We start from the raw sequence: 23,675 nt of genomic DNA, 5'->3' as shown, positions 1-23,675 counted from the left end.
TCCCCAAGCCACTTCATTATACAACAGGATAAATCAGGGCTGGTCCTAGTGCTGGAGCTGGAAGGGGTCACTTCCAACTCTTTTCTCCTGCCTGGCCCCGATAACTGTTTCAGCCCACGAGGGATGCAAGTACACATCTCTAGGAGCATGTGCACTTCCGAATTTGCCTGCAAGACCTGCTGCTCTCTTAAGAAACCCAAGTGAGATTTATGACTCAAACCCCTCCTGACCTCCCTGCCATCAGCACACCAAACACACGCCAAGAGTGTCCCTTTCACACCGTGTAACTCCCTCCTGCCTTGCTATGGAAATCGTATGGTCTCATGTAAAGCTGACAGAGCTTCTCAGCAAAAGCTGCGTGGGAAGGAAGAAACTTACGGCGTCCGAACACATCAGATGCAGGTCAGAGATTAAAATATCTGTGATGCATGTGGCGCCGAGGACGCAGAGATCCACCTGCCTGAACAGCAGTTAGAGAGCACTGCAGAAACTCAGACATCAAGGAGTAAGTGCTTCCTCTTAGCAACCTCTCCACTCTGGCTTTTCCTGTTTTTTATTTTCATTTATGAGATTTTACAACACATGTACTGACCTGTCACCTTTAAGGATACTCTCTCTCAGATGTAACTAAACCTCCTGTACTGAACAGAACAAAAAACACAGCCCATCTCAGTCACAGCACTGCTGAGTATAGAAGTTAGGTCAGACCAGGACTGATTTTATATATTCAGATATATTTGTGGCTGAGAGAGGTGCACAATGTGCTGGTCCGAGCAGTGGTGATGGGAGACCCTGTTGGCACAGCCTGAGCCCTGGGTCGGGCTGACATTGCTGCATGTTTAATCATTCCCTAGCCTGGTTCTGTCAAAGCGATCCAGGTTAGCAAAAATACTTTTCAATGCAAGGTTTGTTTACTAGTTTCAAAGCAAAGGTGGCGCGACAGAAAGAGGTTAGGGCAGATCTCCATAGTCCTGGTGGTGGGTTATAGTATTCAGTATAGTTATTTCTCTCCAAAGGACGTTGTCTTGGTAATTTGTTTGCTCCAGGAAGACACAGTTCAGGTGTCCAGCCTTGCCTCTGGGTCTTACTTTCCCATCTATAAAATGAAGACAGCAGCAAAGGGAGTCGAGAGAGGAGATGGATGGAGAGACGGAGGCAGAAGCTGCTGTGCAGGAACCCAGGCTCGCTCTCGGCCACCACTCTGGCTGTGACCTCCATCTGCCGGGGCAAACCACTTCAGGAGGGAAGTAGGCTCTTTTTCAGATACATTTGTATTTTTGGCAGCTTTACCAGTACCAAAGAGAGTTTAAATCTGCTCCAGTGGCCCAGAGAAAGCTCCATAAATCAACAGCTGGTGAAGGTAAAAGCATGGGGTGGGGGAGAAACTCGTAACAAAAACACTGCTTGGCCGTGGTGACAGGGCAGTGATAAAAAAAAGTGAATTGATCAATACTGTTATTTACTTTTTATAAATTGCTTTCAGTCTCTTGCCACCTCTGCTGTGATTCTGGCTCACTTGGTGTTTACTCTGTGATGGATGATGAGGCCAGAAACACATGTCCGGTTTGTGTTTTTGATAGAATGCATAATGACTTGAATCGGTAAATTATTCCCCTCCAAGGAGCACGAGCACATATCTCACACGCATCAACGCTTCAACCCGTCATAAATGCCCTTCGTTATTGACCAAGCCGAAGCAGCACCTGCCAACGTGTAATTAAAAAAACTGTAACAATGCCATAAGAATATGTTTCAGAAAGGGGGCATTTATAAAGGGGAAAAAAACAAACAAAATCAGAAACCCAATAATCTTGGGTTAACTAAGGAACGAGAAGAGGAATAAAAGCAAATCAGAATCTATTACAAGAAGCAGCAGTGAAAATCAAATCCCCAGTACCCAGCTTTTTCCTCTATCATTCATTAGTTTTAGCAGCAGGCGCATATATTATCAGTCCCTCCAGCAGGATATTTATCGTTCTGTAGATCTCTTTCCTTTCAAAATCTCCAGGTAGCAAAACCAGGATAGAACATCCCACTTCGGTGAAAGCACCAGAGTGAATCAGCTGCAAATCTCAGTGGAAGCTGCGATGCTGGTGAGGGGATACGACAGGAGACTGATGGCAGGGCCCAGGTTAATCCAGCACCAGCAAAGCTGGAGTTGCTCAGCCCACAGATTCATCTTCTCGCTAGGAATGTGATTACACTGCTTAAGCAACTAAATCGAAGTTATCTATCTATCCAAATCCCGTTTTTATCGCCTGCAAGCAGATATACTACCTACTCCTTATCTGCAGTACTTCACGCCAAGGGCACAGGAATTGATTTGTTAAGATATATAAAGGTAATTTGATAAACATGCTATATAAAGCATTACTGCATATCTAAAATGAATGGTAATTTCAATATCTGTTTAAAAAGCAGTAAGAAAAGACCTATACCCTGCAGCAAATTTCACAACTAGACCTTGGAGAGGATATTTGAGACGGACAAAAAAAAACCCAACAAACAACCACCACACCACAAACACACAAAACAGCCACACACCAACCACAAAGAGCAATCTTTTGTGTAATCAACTATCATTTTCCAGAGGCTAATAACAAATCCATATCTTATTTTAAGAGGTCAGGTATCGAACATACAAGAATACACAACTATTAGCTTCTCGCTGCTGGAGATTTTAATTTGTAAGAGATTTACAGAAAACCTACAAAGGCGTAACTGTATCATTAGAACTGAATGCAGGCAGCAAGATCAGAGCACTTAAGGCGCGTGTTCTGCTAATGGAGATGAGTAGTTCAGGCTGACAAGAGCCGAATCTTCACATCTCTGTGTCAAAAGCCTCAGTTTGCACTGAGTCTTTGCTTCCTCACCATTCTGAGCACCTCGGAGGTCTCTGCAAACAGTTGAGCTCCACAGCCCATCCAGCTCTCTGAACCTCATAGAGCAGAAAGGAGAGCACGCTTTGCTCTTAAAGGAGAGCAGTTTTTCTACAAACAAATGCAGCTTCTCCCTGGGACAGAACCCGAGGCACCGGAGGATGGAGAAAATCAGGGTGATTTTGCTGGCTCCTTGTCCTGTCACCCCCTGGACGAAGTGCAAGGAGGCAGCACACACAAGGCAGCTTTGGTGTTTTGCTTTGCTAATTTTCATTTAGCAAATGTAGGAGACTGAAATGAAACTTCAGGGCATCGTGCCACAGAAATACAAAGCGAAATCAGTGAGAGTCTCACCCCCTGGATTTCCTATTCATCCTTCAGGGAATGGAAGGGGAAATAATGCTATATGCATAGATTTCCATCATGCGTCTTAATTTGCTGCATCCCTCTGCTATGCTGTGTTTGAGCAGGGGGAAGAAAGCCACCTGTGCACACAGATCACAACCAGGGGCTCACCTGGCCCAAGCTTTCTCTTTCTAGAAAACCTTGAGACGTAGGCAATGAAATGTCCTCAGCAAACATCTGCCCCTCACCAGGAGCAAGCACAGACCCTCCATGTTCATCCCAGACCCAGCAGCGCCTGCCCTGCTCCCCCAAAAACCTCCTGGGTCTTCAGCCCTTTTATGAACCTTTCCAGCAGATTTATGATTCCTCCCACAGCCAGCTCCATTACAAGAATTCGTCCAATGCATCCATCAAGAATCCTGCTCTCCCCACTTAGCCCATCTCCCAGTTAGCTCCGAGAGCCACAGCACAGCAAGGACTTGATCAGTTTTATTTCTGTAGCGCTCCTCCGCTAAGGTCAGAACACTTTCTGCCTGTGTAAGAAGGCAGCAGAGGAATTAACTACAGATGAACCTGCTGAAGCTCAGGTAAAACTCAACAAAAGCAACTAATCTTTCATCGACAGTGTAGCTGAACCACCAAGTTTATGGACAAACCCAATTCTGTGGCCACAACAGTGCAGGGGGATCTTCTACTGACCCCTCTGGCTTGTCATCTATTTAATCTGCCCAAGTTCTACAGAATAGGGAACCGGAATCGAACGTGGGAGGCCAATAAGCCAAGTCCTCTACTATAGAACAGCAGTTATACGCTTTTTCCTTGTCAGAAGGAGAGCTGTAAAAGCTGCTTCTAGATCTATACAAGCATCCAAATTAGCAGAACCAGGAGGAACTGAGCAAAACAGAGTTATTTTTACCTCTTTTCTCTTGCATCACACTCCCGCATGCACATCATGTCCCTGCAGGAGGTACCATAAGGCTTCTTGCTTTGGTTTTAATGTTTGGTATATTTATCTGCCCAGTCAGAGGCAGAGTGACAAAGTGATGATCTAATTTGCTAAGGGTCATGTGGACGTAGGCTTATCCAGACTAATATATGAAAACAGAATTAGAATTCAACTAGCATTTCATCCTTGCCACCGCATTTTCTGGCTGGCTTTTTGCTCCAGTTGTAAATATAATTTTGGCTTTGATTCAGCAAAGGACTGAAATACATCTTAAGTTTATGCATATGGATCACTTCAACAATGTCCTGCAAATGTGTTCAACAATCAAAAATCTATTATATTGTTCGAAAATTGCTTTGTAGTTAGATAATGGGTATCTAACTATTTAAAACCCAGGGGTTAGTTTCTATTCATTTGGAAGTGATTTCCAAAAAGTGTGTGAAATCAATTCTTTAAACAAATTTCAAATGAAAATATTTTCAACATAAAAATACATTTGAAGTGTAAATGCACACCTGAAGAAGGTCCCGTTTAAGTGAGACTCCACAATAACAACTGGAGAGCAAAAAGAACCTGGGAGTTGCTGGCAAAAACTAAGCTTTGAAGCTGAAATGAGGTGAAACCCCTGCTCAAGCCAGCAGTTTTTTGCTCCCAGATCCATCATCCTGGGTTGCTACCTGCAATGGCGATGCCAACGCAGCGGGCTGGGCTGCTGCACTGGGCTGTGCCCCACTCCCCCACTGAAATGTCCTTACGGGCACCCTGATGCTTTCTGAAAGCACTTTGATGTGTTCAGAGAGTAATTGCTACCAAGCTAAATGTTAAATACTGTGCTGCTATTTCTGAGGATTATCCTTGTGGCACAAATAGGGGAAGCTGGGAAGAATGAGAAGAAATAACACAGGGCGCAAAGTCGTCACCCTGTCGATGTTCGAGTCACTCCTGAGAATCACCCCACTTAGACCAGAACACCTCCAATTAACTCACTGACTAATGCTGTAAATGCCAAGATGTAATTATAAATTGCTTATCTATTTTAATGAAACCTCTTTTTACAGTGTCCCTAGCAACTGCATTCCCCATACACAGCTGGGTCCATGCTCCCGGGAGCTCAGACTCAAGATCCCATTACTGCAGTCTCACAAGTTTCTCTGTTTGAGCTGAGAGGTGGTGGCAGCCTCTGGGCACAGCAAATCTGAGATGATTCAACTCCGTTTACCCAGCAGGGAAAGTGGGATGAGTGACGCAAGACCTGCTCATATTTCATAAATGAAATGTTAACTGATGCAAGACAAGACTCCTGGCCAGCCAGAAATTTGGGATGGATCTGCCTGTATCATCCCCGTACAGCATCCCCTCCAAAGAAGCCAAAAGGTCTTCACATGAAAAACATGCTTTAGGAGAGAAACAAAGATAATTAGAGAGAAACAGAAAAGAGAGAGGAGAAAGAAAAAGGTTTATGTCCTGTTCTCTCAGCACCCACCAAATCGTGGCACAGGGGTCTCCTCTTCCATGGCTGGGGTTAGTCAAAGCAAGGGCTCCTGGCAAACCCTGCCCAGCACCTTCTCCTGCCACTATAGTGCCTTCCCCCACCTCTAAGACCATCCACCCTTTTCATCCTCCTCCTCCTCTCTACCCTTCAAGCTGTGGGTTCACCTCACTCTTGCTTTATTCCCTCCACCCTCCCCGGCAAGAGTCCCACAAGACCCAGACAGGAACATAATACGAATGTGAGCAAGGAAATAAAAATAATATGACTAGTAATATACTGTACTATAAGCCCGTGGCACAGACCACCTGACCATTTCAGATGTAGAATGAGAGGAAACGGCCTCAAGTTGCACCAGGGAAAGTTCAGATTGGATATTAGGAAAAACTTATTCACAGAAAGGGTTGTCAGGCACTGGAACAGGCTGCCCAGGGAAATAGTTGAGTCACCATCCCTGGAGGGGTTTAAAAGACAGGTAGATCAGGTTCTTAGGGACATGGTTTAGTGCCAGAGTTAGGTTATGGTTGGACTCGATGATCCTGATGGTCTCTTACAACCAAAATGATTCTACGATCCTTTGGCCCAACCCTTCATGCAGCTGCTTTTCTCTGCGGCAGGCAGGGACCACACATCTAATTCAGTTTGGGATAAATCACAAGCACTACAAGCACTGTCAGGAATCCCCACAGAATCTTCTCTCTCTCCGCTGGGCCCCTCTGATGTGCCAGGGTGGAAAAGCAGCGGCTCTTGCAACTGCAAGCACAAGTCTGAGCAATACTTACAGCTAATTGTAATTCCAAGCTCTACACCCCTTTTCTTGGGCAATTTAACATGGAAAGTACCGCTGCTGGGTATGACAGACTCTATAAAACCAAAAAGAGACAAAAAAGAAAACAGGAGAAGAGAGAGAGTTTTCAGTTGAATGGATGGTTTCTTTGGAACCAAGAAAAACAAGCCCATAAAACCCAGTTTTATTGATTCAAATAAGGTTGCTATTCGAGGCCCTGCAGACTTCAGGTTAAAATTTGGATTCTGATTAAAACTACCTGCTCTGAATGTCAAGTGAAGAGCTCACATCAAGCTGTATTTCAAGACTGAGGCAGCTGTCAATGTAAAAGGAAAAGTTTTTTTTTTGTTTTTTGGGTTTTTTTTTGTAATACCGAGCTGCACATTAGCCCCAGCCAATAGCTTTGGCTTCCTCCTTGCTTCCAAGGCCATAAATTAACATAAATATTATTCATAGTAATGGGCAAATAATTAAAGTGCAGGTGGCCTCTTCATCTACTCCTTACAGCCAAGTGGCAAGAACAAGGCATTTATGAAGGGATCAGAAGAAGGACCCTCCCCATCTTAGTGCATATTAGAGAACAAGAAATGGAAAAGGTCCTCACAGGGTCCTCTTGCTCTTCCCTCTGAGCTCTAGCAAATACCTCATGTATTTGTGTGAATACACCCCCTCCTACGGGTTAGTAAAGGCCCTGGCAGAGTCCTGCTGGCAGCGAGGAGCAGAAATTCCTTTGGCAACGTACCTGCGACATCAAATTCGATCTCGAGCACCACTTTGTTCGTGAGTGCAGCATCACGCAAAAGCTGATTAGCTTCCTCCATGGTCCCGTCCTCAGTTGCAATGCCGTTGATAGAAAGGACCCTGTCTCCTACTTGGAGCAGCCCACACCTGCAGTTCATGTTGGGAAAAGAGGGGAAGGGGACAAGGAGACAGAAGAAAGGAGAAAAACAACCCCGCAACCAGGCATGAGTTATTTTTGCCAGGAAAATCTATTACTACACAGACAGAGTAGAGACAAATCTGCAGAAGCGGCCCCAAAGACAAGATAACTCATTTTGCACTGCCCATCCCAGTGCTGAGCGCCCCTGGAAGGTCACAAGGCAGAAAACCCTTGTGGTTTGCCTAAATTCAGACATACTTTGCATTTTGGTTGTATTTCCTGCAACTTGCAGGAAGAAAAAAAAGTAGCTCTCACCTTCCTGAAAGTCAACACCATGGCCAAGTGGCACATGGTAAGTGCAAGGGCACGCGGCTTCCTACCCTATGTAACAGTATACAGCTCTTTCCATGTGCTTGCACCCTCTGAAACCGAAGCTAATGGCACTGAAAATTGCACGGATTCCTCTGTTTAATACATGGCTAATAATGACTGAAGCTACAATCCAATGAACTCCCTGAAACATCTCAGCAAATTAGATAATCATTTATCCCTTGTAATTGCATTTCTGGAAGCCAAATGTACATGGATACTGTTTAACTGCCTTGAAAGGTCAATATTATTCCCATGCGATATCCTGCCAGTATAACCACAACTGGCACTTTGGAGTTTTTGGCTTAGACATGTGTTCTTCAAGAGCACAGATAAGCAGGTTTTTTTACTTTGGAAGAAAAACAACGATGGCAAGGCTATGTTGGAGATCCACTGCTGAAGCATGGCTTGTCTCTTGGGCCCTCTCTATATTTCTAAGCAAGTTTTTTTTCACACATGAACGACCACATCCAAAATGTAGCCTCCCCCCCATATAACACCAGCAAGACAATCTTCCATGTCATTGAACTAGCCCATGGCTCTACAAAAATCAAGAGCGCAGCATTCCCCATGACTGGCCATGGGCAGTGGGTTGCTCATCCTCCTCCTCCTCATCCTTCATAAGTTGTTTGCTATAACCACATCTTTCCAGATTTTCTGCTCACATTTGTAAGGCTGTCCACTTGAGCAGAGCTTGAGAAACCACTCCTCATCCATCATTAACGTAAGCTACAGAGGGGTCTCCAGAATGGGTCAAAGGTTTTGGGAACAAGTCTAAGGCTCACCTCTGCATTTGTAGTTATTTTACCATAAAGATTTCCCAGAAGGCATCAACTATCCTGTTTTGAGCCTTCTCCAAAGAATCTTTATTCCCTTGCTCTTTAAAGATCAAGTACATCCTTTGCCCTGTCCTTTCTAGATGTCACCTTCCACCGATACTTCATGGAAGACAGCTTAGTTTATTACTAATCCTTCCAGCCACTCTTCATCACTCACACCCAATCCAATTGTAAGAAAACATGGTACTGCAGCTTCTGGCCACATGAAGATAACATCAAAAGCAAGGGACACTGGCTGTATTATTCACCTCCAAACAACAGGACATACATGAGAGGCCAGGTTATCAAGAAAAAATACAAACATTCAAATTCAAAAGAAATGCACAAGCACATCAGTTTTTGCCAGTGGCCCATCAAAAGCAGAGATACGAGCAAATTTGGAGAGAGCCCAGGGAGGTTATTTTACTGGTAGGAAGCTATCAAACTTGCAGTATATTTATGCTGCTGCCTGAATTCATGCCACCCATGGAGAAATGCCGGTTTTTTTATGGTATGTAAATTCAGAAGTGTTTGTTCAAGGAGACTTGGATTAGGACAGACAACTCCATGGTGTACAAATGAATCCACCCTTGCGAATAAATTGCATCAAGTTTAATTACGGTCCTTTACTGGACTTGTGGCTATGCAGCCACATAGTTGTGCTTGGAAATATCAGCTTATAAATATGAAGATGGCAAGGAGTATGACAGAGATGCCTCCTCCAGCACCGAGAACCCTCTTCCTATGGCCAGAGTGCACCTTTTGGAAAGGAAGGATCAACACCAGCATCACACAGACATCACTTTGTCATTTCAAGGTCTCACAAGGACACAATCCATTTTGGCATCACCGTTTCAGCCACAAGGGCTGAGAGATCACAGGACACTTTTACTCAGCATGAAAACAAACACTTTCCACCCTTCTCACTAGAGCTACCGTCTCACAAACAACTATTTCTTTTGTTTCTTCACTCATGGTGGATTTGCCTGGGTATTTTATAGCCAATAGCTCTGTTAGGTCAGAAGTCTTATTTCTTTTGCATCTGTGTATGCCTGTACAACTGTATCTGCATGGCAGTGGGCAGGTCCCAGCCCCCAGGAGATCAAAGCTTTGCAGACAGCTTCACCCAGCTGCCAAACTTCCCTCTTACAAACTATTCATACTCAAAAGCCAGAAACACAACGATCAAACAACTGTGTCTAAGCAGATCTAGAAAACATGTAACTCAGCAGGAAGCATTGATTTTGGATACCAGGATGGAGAATCCAGATAGTCTCCCACTGCTGTCAGTGACAGCTGGGGGAGGAAGGACACAAAAGCTGTGTGTTTCAAGGCAGCCAAGAAGGGATGTCAGACATCTTCCTATTCCACCCTCCCTGCTGATAACAGGGGCTGAATCACTGTCTCATTTGGAGCCCAAAGGCTTCATCTTGCACCCAGAAAACAACAGGTGGGGAGGGAGATCTATTAGAGGCTATTGGCTGTAAAACAAATCACGAGTCAGGGAGTTTAGAGCTTTTGCTTCAAACCGCCTGCCACAAGCTAGCACGAAGCAGATAATAAATACGAGGCAGCCCAACCTCCCCGAAAAGAGGGCAATACCATCCTGCTCCCTCGTAGCACTCAAATTTGCTGGACACCCAAGAGGCAGCTTCGCCAGGGCAAGCCAGACGGACAAAGCGATTATGGATCACACCCTTGTGCAAGAGCACATTTAGATTTGCAGGTCTTGCATGGGAGTGTGCAAACAATGCAGAACAGAGCCCAGCTGCTGAGCCTGATCCCTTTATCTCCACCAAAACCCTGTTTTGCAAAGGGCAACAAGTGCAGCACAAGAAAAAGTATAGCTCAGCCAAGAGCCCAGCTTGGTAAAGGGGAAAAAAATGGTTCTAATGCCTTGGGCAGCACTTATACAGAACCTCTCAAGGGCATGGTATCTAGGAAGGATGGAACAAACAAGCTCTGTGGGACAGCAAGAAACAACAAGTGAAATGAAAACATAAAATTGCCTTTTTCACCTTGCTGCAAAGCCAGTGCACTTATTACTTCAAGCTGGGGAGGAAAGACGCATGGTCTAAGAGATTTAATCCCCAAATCAAATCCAGGCTGCAAAAGCAGAGAGGATTGCTCCCTGTCGCCAGAAAGCAGCAGCCAGGAGAGTGCGAATCCTGCTGGGTGGGCAGCCAAGAGGCAGAGCGGAGTGTGTGACACATTAGAGCTGGGCAAGACTGCACCACGAGGCTTTGCTTTCACTACAGGCTCGGCAAGAGCATAAACCAAAGGATTTTGCACATCTCCCTCCTCCCCTGGGACAGCAGGCTTTGTTGCTGCCTGATTTATAAAAGGAGTTTGGTGCTTTGCAATGTGAGCCCAATTCACCCTGGTAATAGAGGATAAAATAAACCAAACCAACCAACCAACCAAAACAAAATACCATCACTTTCCTTTTTAAACTCTGTTTGAAAACAAACAAAAAGCATAAAAGGCTTTTGAAAGCTCTCTTAGCTTGCATCACGCAGCATAACTCTTTCTCCTGTGCCAGCCCCTTGTCCCCATCCTCCCACAGACACAAGCACCAGGCACTGGCGCTTTCCCCTGCCCCTGTATCGGCTGCCTGGAGGAGCTCCCACACCAAGACCACTCTGCACATCAAGGACTCTCATTTCCTTTTGCAGGTGCTTTCCCAGATGTATGACTCCCCATGGGTTTGTGTCGGGCTGGCTTGAGGATACCAACCATCAGCACATGCTGATGAGACCCTTGGAGTCTCCTCCTCCCCAGGAAGGGTCTGCAGCAGGTGCTGAGCACTGGCAAATCATTGAACCTCAGGCACCCTCGGCAGGATGGGCCACCAGTGGAAATCACAGGTGGGAAGAGGAACCAGTACGAGGCTTTAAGTGCCAGCTCACCCCTCACTGTCGCATCTAACAAAACCAGCTCTCCTTTCCACTCTGCAGGAGCTCGAGCCATGCTGGGACCTGATCCCTTTAGTGAGAAAAACCTCACTACAGGGCATCTGCATTGTCCTACACAGATATTTGGGCAGACTTTACATCCAGCCAGCAAGGGTATGGGGAGAAGTTTAGCCAGAGCAGCCAGAGCTCCTGAGCTGAGACTCGGCTGCTGGAGCAGCCACTGCTCCCAGTGTCCCCAAGGGGTGACACGCAGCAGTTAATGACACTCCTCCATTCTGCTCTTTTCCCAGCATTATTGAGCAAAAGCAAGAGTCCTTAAATGCAGCACCCACCTGCTTCTCGACCAGAACCCTCCTCTGCAGTTCAAAACCTTGGCTTTAAAGCCAGTTTATACTGCTACAATGAAACCTGGCAGAAAACACTTTGCTAGGCCCACTTACTTAGATATTCCCCCTTTCTGCACCCAGACAAAAGCTTCATCTTTCAAAAAGAAATAAAAAAATAATAAAAAGGAATGGGAATGGCTGTCTCCCACAGATACACGCTCCCTTCCTCCTCCTCCTCCCAGAACAGCCGCAGCCTGGTGCCAAGACGTTCACCTGGGATGCGAGGGAGGCCGCGGTCAGCCGACGAGTGCAGAAATGGCAGTGACAGTAAACCATGCCCAGTGAAGAATGGGAGATATTACAAAGATGATAGTAAATATCTACATGAGCCTCTGAGGAGAGAAAACAAACCAAACCATGAAATGTTCAGCAGCAGCACCATCAGCATCCAAGGGCAAGGTCTCTAACCTCTCTGCCGGGCTGTCGGGCTCAATAAAACGGACGAGAGGTGGGGAAGACAGGGTTTCAGTAGCAAAGATGCCTCCCTGGAGCTGAAGTCCGAAGCCATTCAAAGGGTCTCCCCTGAGCACCACCTCTGTTGTCTCCGTGTGGACTATCTGCCCGCCAGGACCCACCGTGCTGGAGGCCAGCGACACTGAGGAAGAGAGAGGCAGAAGGTCAGGGAGGCCACAGTCAACATAGCAGGTCTGGTCGTGGACCTCGGTCTGGCACTGGTGGGGACAGTGACCAAGGATGAGAGAGGCACTGACTGTGCTGAGATGAGCAGTCCTACCCCAGCTAAGTCAACAATAAGGACAGCAAAGCAAGCATGCACACCCCAGCCCACTGCTTCTCTTACGTGAGCTCTTGTGCTCCTTCTTCTTCTGCCTCCTCCTCAGCATGGTGGTACGGGGGCTCATGGGGTGGGAGCTGCGAGGTAGCGTGTTGGAGTTCTGGCACGGGAAGCCCTGCGCGTTCATGGTGGGAGACGAGAAGTTGGCAGCCACCAGAGCTGGGGAAATACAGACGACGTTAAGGATGTGTGCAGAGAAGCATGGCAGCAGGTTCATCTAATAGGCGTTCATCAAACACCTAATGTGTTTGGACTACCTCCTTCTTCCCAGGCTCAGGACAAGGTGAGAACCTTGTCCTGGACTTGCAGCTCCAGGAGAGCTGAAAGTGGGCTTGGACTCAGATGGACATTGCTCTCTGGTGTGCACTGACTCCCGTGGCTGGGCTGCCTGTCACTGTGGCACCCAGGCCACCAGGTGAGAAGCATATCACGGATGCAGGGCAGCCAACAGCAGGTTGGCACCATGGCACTAATGAATCTTAAACACTCACAAAGAGAAACCCCAGCTTGAACTTGAGCTGCTGGGCAACTGGGCTGCCCTGTTTGCTTCCCACAGTTTGGACACAGTGCGATGATTCCTCCTCCCTGTCTTACTGTCATAAGACAAGAAACTTGGGGCTGAACAGAGCCTATTTCTTTCAAGAGGTGTGTTTACAGATTTTGAAGCAGCCGTAATCTGGCTGCTAACATGTTGTGTGGCACCAGAGCTGAGCTGGATGCATCCCGCTACTACACATCACCAGAGATGTCCTCCTTGTCCCACAGCAACTCGTTTTTGCCACATGAAACTGGGCACTGGGATGGGGGGTTAGAGGATGGGAGACAGAGGCTGCCCAGCACACGGCTCTCAGTGCTGTTACCGGATCTGCGTGTGCTGGGCTGCACATACTGGTTTTGTACTTCAGCACTGGACCTGTGGAAACAGCCCCAGGTGACCAAGGACGAAACGAGTGACAAGCCAGGTTACAGAGTTGGGTATTAAAGAAATGGAGGGCACAACATGAATGAACACGTGCAGGGGTGGGGGCAACATCATGTGCTGAGGTTACATTTGCAGTAATCCTGTCCAGATGTCTGGTTCCAAGTGGGTGTCTTGCAGTGCCCGGGATGGTGGGTATGACAGTAGTTGACACAGGGGTCCCAGCAGTGGTGGTGGTCACTCTTCTGCACCTTAACTGATGGCACCCAGGGGAGCAGCAATCACCACAGGCAGAGAGAAGTTAGAGAAAGAAAAGGTGAGAAGCATAAGCCAGGAGATTGTAGAAAAGAGCCTCGCACTGGCTCTGAACAAGTCAAGACCCAGCCACAGTGTTTCAAGCACCAGCCACAAGTTTCCCATCAAGGCCATCAGTGTTCTCCGACAGCACCGGGGGAACCTCCTTGCGCTGTTTCATACCTTGCTGCCAGAGCTGCCCCCCCAGGAACAAGGCTCAACACCTTCCACACATGCCAAGGACTGCTCTGAGCACTTCACTTGGCTTCAGCAGTGGGTTGTTTAGCGGCTGCTCTTGGCCAGGAACCCATGGCAGGGTGCACACATGAATGAAAGACAGGAGGAGCAAAGGGCCACCTCCAGCTCATCAGAACAAAAGGATTTTATACACTGCTGCTTAAAAGCAATTACAGAGGGCCACCAACACAGGAAGAGATGCCAATGCTGTGGCAAACAGCAAATAAAAACATGGAACCAACATGGAAGACTCTATTCAAGGCCACGTAACTGCTTTAGCTTCAACCCTCATCCCAGCCCAGTGTGTGTTGGCAGAGATCTGTTGCAGTGTGACATCCATCACCCCAAAATCCCCTGTCCCAGGACATCTGGCTCAGGTCACAATGTCATGAGTCTCCTCTGAAGTGCCTCAGACACCTCCCCAGGCACAGGTCCCTTGTATGTTCTCACCAATTCCTCTTTTGCCCTTGGCCAGCACAGGGTCAATCAGTTTTCCTCGCCCAGCAGCACTGGGTTTTCTCTCCCAAATCTCTGCACCGCACTGTTTGAATCTATTTTCTTCCATGAGGAATTGCTGGTTAATGAGCAAGATTGCTTTTATTCATAAACATGAATAGCACCCCACAGCAGAGCATCACTGCAGCCACGAGTTATCCCAGACCTCTGCATCTTGCAACCACTTCCAGTGACTAGCAACCACCTTTCTAGGACGAGATCTCCTCCAGGCTCTGTATCCTCCAAATAGGCAGAGACTACACCAGCACTGGCACTACCAGAGCTTTCTGAGGGTGCACACTTGGCACAGGGACTCAGTTTATTCAGAATCTGCCCAGAGATCTCATCTAAAGGTCATCTGCTAGTGCCTTTAACAGTGGAAACCCATATTGTGCGTGTGCATCACAAGCATCAAATCATTTAGGTCAGGATTTCCAACCAATATAGTGATGATATTTAGTCTTTGCTAAATATTTAGTGAGTTTAGCACTTATTGTATCAATCTCTTAAAAAATCCATTTCCAGCTCTGGGGTTTCTATTTTGTGAATTCAAAAGTAAATTCAGAGCCAGTCAGCTCTAAATTAAAAAAAGTAGCTACGTCTAGACAAAAAGAAAAGTTCTTAATAAAATTAAATACTTTGAACATGAGGGATAGGGCTTATGGGCATATATACAAAATCATTTAATCCATTTATACTAATTAAAACTCTCCCATTTGTCTATAAATACTTAGCTCATATCTGTGCCTTTGAAACTCGGCTGTCAGCGCATCAGGAAAGAGACAAGATTTTGGAAAATTCTGTGATAAAAACCTGCAGCAGCCTTCCCCATGCTTTCATACATCATCCCTGCCTGAGGAAACCCATCCGTCCCAGTATCGCTCTTGGGCACCATCCGCTCCTGCTGATCTTGTGAGCAGGGCGTAATCCTCCTACAAACTCTCCAAACGCGCCCGGAGCCACAGAGAAAGCAAACTCAGTTTGACAAATCCCATGCTTCAGCATTAGACTGTATTTTTGCATGGCAGCTGCAGCTTCAGATCCCTCTCTGCCTCCTCAATAACCGGATTTTGGTTACACGAGAAGCCACACTTAAAAAACATCCTGAGAAGCCCCACACAGGCACGTGCTGGAAGGACTCAGTAACACAGGCGCTGAGCAGGGATGCGTTTGCACCGTCTCCTCTCTTTGGCTGCTTTTCCCAGGCTTCACTCCCTTGCCAACCACAACAGTTTGCTTTTGTATGGCCCATTTTTTCCTTACCGCCCCTAGTTTGTTTCCCTAAACTCAGAAGAAGGAGCCTGTGGAGCTGGCACACAGCACTGGGAGCAGAAGGCAGCATCTCTCCTAAGTCCAAACACGGTTTGTCAACTTTGGTGCAGTTCTTCAGCTGCTCACCATAGGCTGCACAGGGCTGTGGCTGGTTACACCACAGGAGCACTGTTTTGTGAGCTGCTCCTCTTGTCCAATGTGCTCTCACAGAATCATTCTTGTTGGAAGAGACCGTCAAAATCATCAAGTCCAACCATAACCTAACTCTAGCACTAAACCACGTCCCTAAGAACCTCATCTATAGGCCTACTAAACACCTTCAGGGGTGGTGATTCAACCACTTCCCTGGGCAGCCTGTTCCAACGCCCACCAGCCCTTTCGGTGAATAATTTTTTCCTAATATCCAATCTCTCCTTCCCATCCCCACCACCACCTCCCTTACCCATCTCCATCAGCACTGGTGAAGGTCCAAGCCCAAGCACTGATCTCCAACCACGCACCTCTGCTTCCTAACAGCCATGTGAATGAACAGCATCCTTCCCTATGATCTCCCATGTGTTAGAGTTTGATCAAAGTGGGAACAACTCTTATATCCCTTATTTTTTCATAATAAAGCATTGCAATTACTCTGCCAGGTTGGTGTTCTGTATTTCTGCCACAGCAAACTGATAAGTGTATGGAGGTTTGGGTAAAAAGGCTCTGAACACATCGAGCTGTCCTTCCACAGATCCTCCTCCTCCTGAGCTGCTTCTGAATGCACATATTGTGAAAGAAGATTAGGACCAGGGCACTAATGGAAGGAGGAGAATAGTTCATTTTAACAGCCATTGAAAAAGGATTATAGCTTTCCATTTCTTCTTGGGCACAAAGGTCAAGTCATCCATTCCCTTTGCTAAACTGCTTTAATTCTGCACAAATTGGACTGGACATGTGAGAGATTTCTTTCTAGACATGGAGATGTTATTAGATTTTATGTTTCACTGCATTAAGTTAAATAAGACAACACAGATATTTTCCTCCTTTCCCCAAACTGCCCTAGAAGAGAATGATGAGCTGTGCCCAGGGCTACTGTGCACCAATATTATTAAAATGCATATCCCCAAGAGACAAGTGACTGAAAATGGTTGCAAAAGGGGCTGGTACTGAGCAGTCATGCCTGAAATACCTGAATTACAAGACCACCAGTATGGACTGTAACAAAACTGCAGGCAGGATTTGCAACAAATCTGCTGGTACTGAGGCTCTCTTCACAGCGAGGTTCACATGAGAGCCTGAGTCAGCCTCTCACGTGGAAGGAGAAACGAAAGGTGAGCAACAAGGATGCTCACCAGGGTGAATTCCTGATGACATTTACAGGCATTTGGGGCTTGATTTCACTGGAGACAGATTTTTTTTTTTTCCCATTATTTCTTTATGGGGGTGGTGGAAAGCAGCAGTTACAGATGCATTCACTCCACCCCTGGCTGCTCAGACACAGTGGCCTTGGAAACAGGCTGGTCCAGCAGATGAATGCTTGTGTTACAGCTTTGCTCCCCAGGGAAGTCCAGCAGGACCCTACCTAGATACCCATGTGTCCTTTACAAAGCCTTCCCAGGCACCAGCAAACGAAAACTGAGCTTAGAAATATATTTGCCAGCACCAAGGTTGTCTTCCTCCCTCTCCATTAAAATCTCTTATCTGAGGCACTAAGGAAGCGCTTGCACAGCACTCAGCACTGCAAAGCCCTGGGATTCCCAACTCCCGTTTCTCCATTCAAGCACAGATGTTACCTTTTTTTTTTCCTATTCACACCCTTGAAGAACATCATCTAATCACACGCATTTCATCAAAACATCTTTTTTTTTTTCCCCTTCACAGATGTCCCTCTTTGGAGTCTCTTGCCAGCATTCAATAGTAGCAAGAGCCCCAGCAGGGACCTCAAGTGAGTTTTAAGGGGAACCAACAGTGTCTGCACAGAAAACACACCTGTTTCTGGAGGCTTCAAAGGCATCCTGCTTTGGTGAACAGGTAATATCTCCAGCTTGACGATTTCTGAAGTGGCAGCTAAAAGCTGAGTTGCCTCTAATAAGGAGCAGTGCTCTGTGCTCGTGCCATCAATGGAGAGAATATGGTCGCCAATGTGCAACGCACCACATCTGCAAAGGAAACAGCAAGTGAGGTAATGATACACACAGCCAAAATCGACGTCCTTACAGTTGGGAGCATAAATATACAAAATCCAACGGTGAATTATTGTGTGAATTCACGTGGGTTCTTTTGTTTCCACATCTCTTTTTTTTTTTTAACTTCCAATTTGAACCTTAGGTTTAAGTGTTGTCAAAACACCAATTAAGATGGTTCATGCTTGAGTCAGTGCTGCTGGTGGCTTGACAAAGATCTATTAAGTTTTTAATAGTGCCCACTCACAGCTAGTCTGCATTGCTGAGGGCTCACCCAGCCATGTAGTAAGTCCTACTACCCAGCAGTTAAGCTCAAAAATACAACTAACCACAGCTAGGGCTGCATTACGGTCTGTCCTTCATCCCCGTGTAAAGGGTGAGTAGCTGATTTGCCCATCAGGAAAAGGCTCTAGCCAGAAGTCTCCAGAATAGGTGTTCGCTATTCCAAAGTTGCAGGGCAGTCAGAGCTGAGGTTTTTAAAACAGAGCTCAGCTTTCACATGCACTGAGTTACATTCATTCCCCATGAGGAGAGTCCGCTGGCGTTGGGTTAGATATTTTTAGTACCCTTAGCGCTAAAACCACATGAGCATGGTGATTTCAAGGCAAGGCAGAGAAGAATAGTATATAACCAAGACGAGAGAAAAAAGGCAGCGGAAAAGGAAAAAGCCAAGCTTAGAAACAGCCTGTTCAGATCTGTACCTGTCCACCACGCTGGCCGGCTTGATCTTGTCAATGACAATGACCTGCTTGTTCCGGTGTGTGGTTGTTGTCAGCGTGATTCCCAGCGTAGATCCCGGAGTCTTTGCTATTTCAACTAGTAAAGGACCTGAAGCATTTGCTACAGTATCTGCAAAACAAGAGAAGCATCTGAATACACATCTCATACAGCCTTTCTAAACACAGTGGGGAGGCCAACAGCGCTGACTTGCCATGTGTATCATCAAACCTGTAGTTCTGACATCCTACAGGCTGTATCATGAGGAAACTTAACGAAGAAGTAAATTCAATAAACAAAATTGCTTTTGCACTAACTATATATGATAATGAAGAGATAATACAACAATTCACTCATGAACACAACCCCCTGCCTCTTTTCTTGGGGTTAAATAGCAAGACCAAGAGATTGCTCAAAGGCTGTGAAGCGGTCACATCAACAGTATTAAAAGCACAAAAAAACGAAGATCAGAAGGACACCACTGTTATGGGCTTTGCCCCAAACAAACAAAAAAGCAAAGGCACAGAGAAACAGCATCCCACTTTCTGAAGTAACCAGAAGTCTTGTGTGTCAGTCAGCTCCTGTGTGCTTCAGCAACAGCTTCAAAATATCGCCTCAGCTGCTCATTGCAGCTCCTCCAGTGTGACAGTGGGAATGCAGACACAGAGCTACCTACCTGCATGCTCACAAAAGCCTTTTCTCTCTCATCAGACAACACAGGGGTAACTCATGTCTAAAAGATGCATTTCCGCAATAAGCTTAATAGATGCTGACAGCGAGACCATGAAACTGCTACGGAATTGCACCTGTTAGCATAAGCCTGCACCACAGCTATTCATCTCTTCTGAGAAACAGGGAGGAAAGAGAAAGCCTGTGTCTCTGGCTGATTAGACAGAAATTCCCTCCACCTCTATTATACATTTGCTTCCAGATTACCTAAAGCTATTGTGAAAGGGCTGGATTCACAAATGTGTTATCACCACCACTCAACCCACAACCAGCACCCTCTGTGTAGTTTGACCACCCACAAGAGCACTTCACAGAAACCCAGGCATCCGCTTGGAAGGAAAAGCCAGCAGAGCCCTCTGAGAGCTTGATGCCTCCTTAGTGCTTAATTATTCATAGTAAGGCTTTTCTCCTCCAAAGCTACACTCCACTAAAAATGCTGATGCTACTTGGCTCCAAAACTTGATGCATGGCTCATTCTTGCTCTCTGATAAACGGGAGCGCTGATGCAGATCTTGGAAGCTAAGCCACAGAGAGGTCTTTCCTAAGATTTGCTGAAGATTCTGAGTCTCTGGAGACAGAAGTTTCCCTGGGGATCAGCCAGGGGATGTTCAGGCTCTGATCTACGTGGTGCCCTTTTTCCCAGGGGAGGAAGGAGGAGGAATGAGCCACACTAAAGTTTACACAAAGCTTCAAATAAAACACTGCTTATTCTCTGTTGAGAAGAAGCGCTGGGGAGACCTGCAGGCGCTGGCAAAAAGCGCAGCCCCAATTCAACCAAAACGCACAGAAAGCATCCACCTAAAGCCTGCGGAAGGTGCACTTCAGCCTTTGGTAGCAAAGGAAGCACCAAGAGACTGAGGATCAATTCCAAGAGCAAACAACAGCTATATCTTGGTTTTGCAACACATACCCTCTGAAGCGGGACAGAAACCTATATTACACCAGCTGAAGGGAAGGAGATATGAAAAAAAATAATGGAAAAAAGATTACTGGAGTAGTAGACCTTTCTTTGCAAGGAAAATACCCAGGTTTTGCCCGGCATTCAAGTTCTTCAGCTTTACCAAGTGTTTCCCAGCGTGGTGATGAGAGGAAAGGGCTTTGGGTACCTTCTCCCATGGCAGGACATAAGTATCAATGAGACTGTAGAATATCACAGTCCTGCCTCCAGCCCACGGTCCCTCTTCACACAGCATGTGCCATCGCACCATCCCTTTTCATTCTTATGTCCAGTGGCATAAAGGACAATCACTCCAAATCCATTTTATAGAGGCACTTGTTGGGGAAATACTAGACAAGCCTCTCTTTATTATTGTAGGGAAAGATTTGTCTCAAATCAAAGGTCAGGAGTCTGCAATTTAGCAATATTTGTGAGGCGTGATTAACATGGGGCTATTACACTCAAGCTAATTTAAAAAGAAACACAAAGAGGCCAGGGCATGCCACGCAATAACCTTACTGTAGGGAGTCAATTCGTGTTGCTGCTTTGGCACCACAAGGTGTTTTTGCACCATCACACACGGCTGCAACCTCACCTGGCATGGAAAAGGTATCCGCGGCTCTCCTGCATTTCATAGCAAATCTCACCTTACTTAAAGCAAGATACCTTCTCTCAAGCCAAGAGCCTCTAAGTATTTGTTCTGAAGGCTCAGTATTCATGAGATATTATCCCAAATGCTGCTCAACATGTGCTGAGGCCCAAAAATCACATAGTTGCAGAGCAAGCATCACTGAGGCCAGTGACATGGACTGTAATATGGATACAGCAGCTTGCATCATTTCTCTAGGGTTTTGTTACCAAGGAACAGGAAAACCACGTATGCTGCCTCACGTGGCTGTGCAGATTTTCATGTAAGGGTTTGAAAGTGTTTTGCAAGCAATGAATCGTGCTTCCCAGAGGAGGATGGTACCATTTTAGAGATTGGGAATTGGAGGGAGAGAGAAGGAGAGAGAAGAGAAGCCAACCTCCTTGCAAATGCAAACAAAATAAACCAAAAACTACTAGAAGAGCCAAACCAGGGAGCTGCCCCCTTCCTGACACAGCCCAGCAACTTGTGATCCCTGCAACTTCACAGGCTGCCTTTCAGCAGATGCCAAGCAGTCGCCCATTTGCCACCATTTACCAGCCCTCCACTCCAACAGCAGGAGAGCCCCTCAGCCCTAAAAAACTCCAGCCTAAAAGCAAATGGACAGAGGAGCAACCAGGGGAAAGGAGAGGAGGAGAAGGACACAGCAAATCACTTTGCTCATTCATCATCTCTGGCAGAGAGCTTCCCCTCCATGAGTCAGTCCTAAAGGCTTGGAGCCCAGTGCCTGGTGAGATGGCACACAGAGTTTATCTACAGCCTAACTATTCAAATTCCACCAGTTTCTGGCTGATCAGCTCATTTGTTTTGTTTTTGTGTTTTGTTTTGGGTTTTTTTGTCATTGTTATTGTCGTTTTGTTTTTGTTTGTTTGTTTTTAATTTGGGTTTTGGTTGGTTGGTGGTTTTTTGTTTGTTTTTACCTCCCCCCTCTTTTTAAAAGGCCCATGAGATAGTGTCACCACAGGAAAGCATCTGTTTATTGCAACCTTTATCTGGCAAAGGGCAGAGATTTTCCCAATGCTCAAGGGGAAGTGCATGCCCAGTTCGCATTTCTTTTAAATGCAAATGGCAGATTAATTTAATTCCTTTGGTGGCCTTGAGAAATAGCAGCCAATCTGATTAAAAGCCTGCTGCAGCCCCATCCCACACTGGCCTCCCTGGTGACAGCCCGACAGCCGGGGATGCTCGGTGGCGATGGCAAAGCAGCAGCCGCGTCCCTCACACTGAGAGCGGGGTGGCCCCATGCAGCTCATCCTCAGCACACAATTTTGGCTGGGAAACCACGCAGACAGCTGGGGAACACTGTGATTCAACACTCCCCCACAGCAGCCTTGGTCTCTCACCAAGGACAGATGCAGAAAAACAACTTTCCCTCCTCGAGGGTCGGCCCGCACCACCCCACGTGTGCGACTGCAGCGGAGTGCAAGCACAATGTAAAAACCCCCGTTTTCCCTAGGGATGGACAGGCCAAGCGCCGCTTCATGGTGTTGCCAGCTCTTATAATGAATCAAGGGAACCGTGTGACCACATGTCCCCCTCAGCAAGTTTTCAAAATGGGAATTAAGAGTGTTCCCTTCAGGCTAATAACATCCCTACACTCCTTCCAGCACCTGCTCTTCCCTTCCTTCATCATCTTCCTGTGGCGGGTAAAGAGAATGTCTGTAATAGTTGTGATTTGGGGATGATGCACTCATCTCCTGATGCAGTTATTAGCTGTTGCCTGGCAAAACTGTCTGCAGAGATTGTTTTAAGCTACATGTTCTGCGTCATCTTGCCTTAAAAGAAAGCACAGCAAATCTATCCCTTCACAGGGTTGGGGAGAAGCACTCTCAATGCAGAAATTATCTAAGAAAGGGGCTGTTTTTACATCTTGGTTGTATCTGGTTGTGGTCCCCTGTACAGCAACACAAGATAGAGAATCACTGCATAAAACCCTCCCATCACTCTGTGCTCACTCAGCCCTAACTGTTTTACATGGGAGAGTTACTCAAGAAGAAATACCAAGACACCTTCGTGGCTATTTTTACTCCAAGTCAGGTTTGAAAACAATCAGCTTTCTGCAACATAGGCACCAGGGGATTGTGCAAACAACAAAATCCCAAAAAGACAGCCTATTTCCCATGCACCATTAATTACTTGCTACTGTTCAGACTTGACAGCTCTGTGCAAAATCCCTCCGCAACTCCGCAGCCCAGTCAGCCTGCCAGGAGAGGAACAGACAACTGCTACTGACCACTGCAGCGTTACCACGCTCACAGTCACATAGAAAAGGGGAAAATGGAGTTTGGGTAGTTCCTGGTTTCCACCATTTGGGTGTTTCCTCTTTTTCATGAATACCAGCCCATTTCTAAAGCTGCTCCTGTAGCGTGGCAGAAGCTGGGCAGCACGCAGGCAATGGCTGAGGCATCGGGTTTTCCTTCCAGCTCTCCCAGCGGAGAACGTGCCCGTGTGGTACCCAGGTCCCGTCAGCCTCCTCCCCTGGGGAGACCCAGTATGTCCATGCTTGTGGAGTTTCTGCTGGAAGGAAGGGGAAAGCTCGGGGGCAGGAGACTCAAAAGGAAGCAGAAAGCCCTCAGGGCAGGCACAAGGAGCTGCCTTATACTGGTAAAACCCTCTTGCACATTGCATGGAGCGAGTTCTGGCGTTCACAGCTCTCTTTCCTC

General features: G+C 46.6%; 1 protein-coding gene across 7 annotated transcripts in view; it reads right to left on the bottom strand.

Moving 5' to 3' along the window:
• The window catches only part of GRIP2 (glutamate receptor interacting protein 2), a 248,993-nt gene that overhangs the window by 25,037 nt on the left and 200,281 nt on the right, over positions 1 to 23,675 (bottom strand). For 6 of the 7 annotated variants that reach the window (XR_010475140.1, XM_065075603.1, XM_065075605.1 and 3 more), the window contains exons 8-14: positions 18,685 to 18,832; positions 17,790 to 17,959; positions 13,657 to 13,782; positions 12,614 to 12,766; positions 12,223 to 12,409; positions 7,189 to 7,334; positions 6,442 to 6,522 (exon numbers count right to left, since the gene is read on the bottom strand). Coding sequence is in view for 6 of the 7 variants with exons in the window: in XM_065075603.1 (XP_064931675.1) it covers positions 6,442 to 6,522; positions 7,189 to 7,334; positions 12,223 to 12,409; positions 12,614 to 12,766; positions 13,657 to 13,782; positions 17,790 to 17,959; positions 18,685 to 18,832 (1,011 nt within the window). In the remaining variant the exon portion in view is untranslated. The remainder of the gene's footprint in view (positions 1 to 6,441; positions 6,523 to 7,188; positions 7,335 to 12,222; positions 12,410 to 12,613; positions 12,767 to 13,656; positions 13,783 to 17,789; positions 17,960 to 18,684; positions 18,833 to 23,675) is intronic. The other variant, XM_065075604.1, reaches the window with a different exon arrangement.

Source organism: Columba livia, chromosome 10, assembly GCF_036013475.1.
Source record: "Columba livia isolate bColLiv1 breed racing homer chromosome 10, bColLiv1.pat.W.v2, whole genome shotgun sequence".
NCBI lineage: Eukaryota > Metazoa > Chordata > Aves > Columbiformes > Columbidae > Columba > Columba livia.
The sequence above is the reverse complement of the archived record's forward strand: the minus strand, read 5'-3'. Positions and strand labels throughout refer to the sequence as shown.